Here is a 6000-nt window from a genome sequence, read left to right as displayed (position 1 = left end):
CATGAACTGAACTGACTCGCCAACCCGGAAGTGGCCAGACTAATAACGCGTAGTATTTTCATATCGCCACAAGGTGTCAGTAAGAGTCTACAATCAAATGGGCATAACATTGCCCATTTGGGAATCGTTCCCAGGGATTCGAATAAAGAACCAACTCTTTTTCTTTACTACAGTGGTCTCGATAACGGGTACCGGTTCTCAAAAAGGGATTCGAGTCCAAGGACTCGGTTCTTTTCTTATCGAACAACTGGGAGAATCGGTTTCGAGCATCATCCCTAGTCACAGCTGTTTGATTTGGCATTAATTGGAGCTTTCAGTGCAGTCGTATATTCTTGCTCTGCACTTGTTTTTGTGCTTTGTGACTGTTCTCTAGACATGGTGTGTGTGCTTTGGCCTCACAGGTGGAGCTTGTCCCTGGAGAAGCAGTGTGTGAGGAACTTTGTGGCTCCGTGGTCCTGATGCGGCACTTTGGGCTGGAAAGGCTGCTTCAGTTTCCTCCACAGGCTGCTCACGCTGCTACTGAACGCACCTTCCTCCTTCAGCTCGTAGCGCTGTCGCGACACGGCGGCCGATTATTGTCCCGCTGTCGCGGTCACGGAATGGCGGTAGTCAAAATTTCTTACCGTCTTGGTGGGGACTTTGATTTTGAGGAACTCCGCCTCCCTGCACAGCACGGGCCAAGGAGCGTGAAGACGAGTGAAGCTCAGGCCGTGGGCCTTCACCTGCCGTGACACAGTAAAGACACACTGTAACAGGAGAGCAAACAGCATCCTCAGGGACTCATCCCACTCAGGTCACCACTGGCTTGAACTCTTGCCCTCAGGGAGGCGCTATAAGACCATCAAAGCAAGGACAAATAGACTGAAAAATAGTTTCTATCCTAGAGCTGTTATTGCCCTAAACTCTGCACTTACCTGAACACTCACCACTTTATTACTTGCTTACCTCTGATAGAGATGTGCAATATGTTTTTACATTTTAAATTGTTTTATTATTGTTGTTGTCTTAAGACTATTTTCTGTAGATTTGTTTTAAAAGCACTGAGCTGGATTGCTGTCCAATTTCGTTGTTTCCATACAATGACAATAAAGGTATTCTGACATGTTCTGACACACTCCAAAACCTTTATCTTCTACATCCGAGGGCCGCGCTTACCAGTGAATAAATATGAATATTACTGTATCTTCAAATGTTGCGGCTTCATGATAGCGCAGATTTGTTTTTACATTTTTTTTAAAGCATATTCTACCATTTTTGGGCCTACATTAAGCATTTCCAAGAATAAACATTAATTAAAGCTGCAAGCAGCGATGGACGGGACCGACTTTGACGGCACATAAAATCCAAACCGGAGCAGTAATTAAAACTCTTTCGTCAACTTTTAATCAGAAGGGTTCAATCCCTCTCCTGTGCTAGTTTGAAGCCGACACGACAAACGCGCTCAGAGGAGATAATGTTTGAAAAAAGGTGACCGGTTTTTACAAAACTTTTGTTTTGAAGGGGGAATTGCAAATTTCCTGTTGATTTTTGCTGGGGGTTGTCAATATATGAAATGTAGGTCTAAGTGAGACCTACATAGAGGTTTTTGTTTCATGTCTATATGACATTCCTACTGGAAGTTACAGGCAGTTTTCTCTGTTTTCTTCCTAGGAGCAGTTTTGTCTGTGTTTTCTTCCTAGGGGGCGCTAGAGTGCAATTTTGAGTTTTGGGGTTGTTGTTTTTATTAGATCGCATTTTTTGCCAGTCCTGATGTGTGTGTCCAGTTTGGTGAGTTTTAAAGCATATTAAGGGGGTCAAATTATAGCTCAAAGAGGCAAAAGTGACTGTTTTTACAAAACTTTTGTTTTGAAGGGGGAATTGCAAATTTCCTGTTGATTTTTGCTGGGGGTTGTCAATATATGAAATGTATGTCTAAGTGAGACCTACATAGAGGTTTTTGTTTCATGTCTATATGACATTCCTACTGGAAGTTACAGGCAGTTTTCTCTGTTTTCTTCCTAGGAGCAGTTTTGTCTGTGTTTTCTTCCTAGGGGGCGCTAGAGCGCAATTTTGAGTTTTGGGGTTGTTGTTTTTATTAGATCGCATTTTTTGCCAGTCCTGATGTGTGTGTCCAGTTTGGTGAGTTTTGAAGCATATTAAGGGGGTCAAATTATAGCTCAAAGAGGCAAAGGTGACTAATTTTACAAAACTTTTTGTTTTGAAGGGGGAATTGCAAATTTCCTGTTGATTTTTGCTGGGGGTTGTCAATATATGAAATGTATGTCTAAGTGAGACCTACATAGAGCTTTTTGTTTCATGTCTATATGACATTCCTACTGGAAGTTACAGGCAGTTTTCTCTGTTTTCTTCCTAGGAGCAGTTTTGTCTGGGTTTTCTTCCTAGGGGGCGCTAGAGCGCAATTTTGAGTTTGGGGTTGTTGTTTTTATTAGATCGCATTTTTTGCCAGTCCTGATGTGTGTGTCCAGTTTGGTGAGTTTTGAAGCATATTAAGGGGGTCAAATTATAGCTCAAAGAGGCAAAAGTGACTGTTTTTACAAAACTTTTGTTTTGAAGGGGGAATTGCAAATTTCCTGTTGATTTTTGCTGGGGGTTGTCAATATATGAAATGTAGGTCTAAGTGAGACCTACATAGAGGTTTTTGTTTCATGTCTATATGACATTTCTACTGGAAGTTACAGGCAGTTTTCTCTGTGTTTTCTTTCTAGGAGCAGTTTTGTCTGTGTTTTCTTCCTAGGGGGCGCTAGAGCGCAATTTTGAGTTTTGGGGTTGTTTTTTTTATTAGATCGCATTTTTTGCCAGTCCTGATGTGTGTGTCCAGTTTGGTGAGTTTTGAAGCATGTTAAGGGGGTCAAATTATAGCTCAAAGAGGCAAAAGTGACTGTTTTTACAAAACTTTTGTTTTGAAGGGGGAATTGCAAATTTCCTGTTGATTTTTGCTGGGGGTTGTCAATATATGAAATGTAGGTCTAAGTGAGACCTACATAGAGGTTTTTGTTTCATGTCTATATGACATTCCTACTGGAAGTTACAGGCAGTTTTCTCTGTTTTCTTCCTAGGAGCAGTTTTGTCTGGGTTTTCTTCCTAGGGGGCGCTAGAGCGCAATTTTGAGTTTTGGGGTTGTTGTTTTTATTAGATCGCATTTTTTGCCAGTCCTGATGTGTGTGTCCAGTTTGGTGAGTTTTGAAGCATATTAAGGGGGTCAAATTATAGCTCAAAGAGGCAAAAGTGACTGTTTTTACAAAACTTTTGTTTTGAAGGGGGAATTGCAAATTTCCTGTTGATTTTTGCTGGGGGTTGTCAATATATGAAATGTAGGTCTAAGTGAGACCTACATAGAGGTTTTTGTTTCATGTCTATATGACATTCCTACTGGAAGTTACAGGCAGTTTTCTCTGTGTTTTCTTCCTAGGAGCAGTTTTGTCTGTGTTTTCTTCCTAGGGGGCGCTAGAGCGCAATTTTGAGTTTTGGGGTTGTTGTTTTTATTAGATCGCATTTTTTGCCAGTCCTGATGTGTGTGTCCAGTTTGGTGAGTTTTGAAGCATATTAAGGGGGTCAAATTATAGCTCAAAGAGGCAAAAGTGACTGTTTTTACAAAACTTTTGTTTTGAAGGGGGAATTGCAAACTTCCTGTAGATTTTTGCTGAAGGATGTTAGTGTATGAAATCTAGGTCTAAGTGAGACCTACATATAGGTTTTTGTTTCATGTCTCTACGACATTCCTACTGGAAGTTACAGGCAGTTTTGTCTGTGTTTTCTTCCTAGGGGGCGCTAGAGCGCAATTTTGAGTTTTGGGGTTTGGTGTTTTGATTAAATCGCAATGTTCGCCAGTCCTGATGTGTGTGTCAAATTTGGTGAGTTTTGAAGCATGTTAAGGGGGTCAAATGACAGCTCAAAGAGGCGGCGGTATAATAATAAAGAAAGAAAGAATAAAACCTTAAAAATACAATAGGGTCCTCTGTCCCAAAGGTACTAATAAACTAAAAATATCACTACTGTAAATAATATATATTATATTGAATTGTTTTCCTGTGTTCAGAGTTAATTCCTGTCTGGCACTTTTATTTTTGTTCCACTTCCTGTTCTGGTTATGTCTTGCAGTGACTTCACCACTGTTTCTGAGCGCCGGTTCTCCACAGCTGGGTCAAGGGACTCACCTGCCTCTGATCACTAATCAGGAGGGTTTATCTGTCAGGGTCGACTTCCTTGCGACACGAGTTCGTAGGGGTGTGAATCTTCGGGGCCCTGACCATTCCATCCGATTCCTGGGGTGACGATTCCACTTTTTCATAACAGTTTACAGTTTAGACTTCTGTTTGTTTGATATTGTCATTACTGCCAGAAGTGGTGTTAAAGTGTGTTACAACCGAGTACAGCGGCAGCTGAGAAAACAGATATTTATGGTTAGGAAACACTGTTACAATGTACAAAATGTACACAATGGCATTTTTGGGTGTGCATCCCTCGCTGGAACAAGTTTGAACACCCGACGTGCTTCACTGACACATACTATTTCCAGGCCTTGAGTTTGACAACTGTGTTGTGCATTTTTTGCGTATTCTCACTTCCTGAAGGCGTGACGGCGAGGTGTCCCAATACTTCTTTCACATACCAGGCGCCTCACACCGTCCATTTTCCTCTTTCAGTTGCTTCTCTGCCTTAAAGGCCTACTGAAACCCACTACTACCGACCACGCAGTCTGATAGTTTATATATCAATGATGAAATCTTAACATTATAACACATGCCAATACGGCCGGGTTAACTTATAAAGTGACATTTTAAATTTGCCGCTAAACTTCCGGTTCGAAACGCCTCTGAGGATGACGTATGTGCGTGACGTAAACCGGCGAACACGGGTATGCCTTCCACATTGAAGCCAATACGAAAAAGCTTTTCATTTCATAATTCCACAGTATTCTGGACATCTGTGTTCGTGAATCTGTTTCAATCATGCTCATTGCATTATGGAGAAGGAAGCCGAGCAAGCAAAGAAGAAAGTTGTCGGTGCGAAATGGACGTATTTTTCGAACGTAGTCAGCCACAACAGTACACAGCCGGCGCTTCTTTGTTTACATTCCCGAAAGATGCAGTCAAGATGGAAGAACTTGGATAACAGAGACTCTAACCAGGAGGACTTTTGACTTGGATACACAGACGCCTGTAGAGAACTGGGACAACACAGACTCTTACCAGGATTACTTTGATTTGGATGACAAAGACGCAGACGTGCTACTGTGAGTATGCAGCTTTGGCTTTTTTTTGCGTATGTACGTAACTTTTTTAAAATATATAAGCTTTATGAACCTTGGGTTAGGTGAACGGTCTTTTGGGCTGAGTGATTGTGTGTGTTGATCAGGTGTTTGAATTGTATTGGCGTGTTCTATGGAGCTAGGAGCTAGCAGAGGAGCTAGGAGCTAGCATAACAAACACGCAGGTGTTATTATGCAGGATTAATTTGTGGCATATTAAATATAAGCCTGGTTGTGTTGTGGCTAATAGAGTATATATATGTCTTGTGTTTATTTACTGTTGTAGTCATTCCCAGCTGAATATCAGGTACCGTGAGTATGCAGCCTTGGCTGCTAAACATTCGATAACTTGACCGTATGTGCGCGTCACGTACGTAACTTTTTAAAAATATATAAGCTTTATGAACCTTGGGTTAGGTGAACGGTCTTTTGGGCTGAGTGATTGTGTGTGTTGATCAGGTGTTTGAATTGTATTGGCGTGTTCTATGAAGCTAGGAGCTAGCAGAGGAGCTAGGAGCTAGCGTAACAAACACGCAGGTGTTTTTATGCAGGATTAATTTGTGGCATATTAAATATAAGCCTGGTTGTGTTGTGGCTAATAGAGTATATATATGTCTTGTGTTTATTTACTGTTGTAGTCATTCCCAGCTGAATATCAGGTCACCCCCGGCTCTCACAGCATCTTCCCTATCTGAATAGCTTCAACTCCCCACTAGTCCTTCACATGCACTTTCCTCATCCACAAATCTTTC

General features: G+C 41.5%; 1 protein-coding gene across 1 annotated transcript in view; it reads right to left on the bottom strand.

The window, feature by feature from the left end:
* Positions 1–6000, bottom strand: part of LOC133662382 (anoctamin-2-like) — a 203775-nt gene that overhangs the window by 113422 nt on the left and 84353 nt on the right. Inside the window, 2 exon segments of the mRNA XM_062066334.1 lie at positions 400–551; positions 624–722. Of these exon segments, the coding sequence (XP_061922318.1) occupies positions 400–551; positions 624–722 (251 nt within the window).

Source organism: Entelurus aequoreus, linkage group LG12 (assembly GCF_033978785.1).
Source record: "Entelurus aequoreus isolate RoL-2023_Sb linkage group LG12, RoL_Eaeq_v1.1, whole genome shotgun sequence".
Lineage (NCBI taxonomy): Eukaryota > Metazoa > Chordata > Actinopteri > Syngnathiformes > Syngnathidae > Entelurus > Entelurus aequoreus.
Note: the sequence above shows the minus strand (reverse complement) of the source record. Positions and strands in the feature narration are given on the sequence as shown.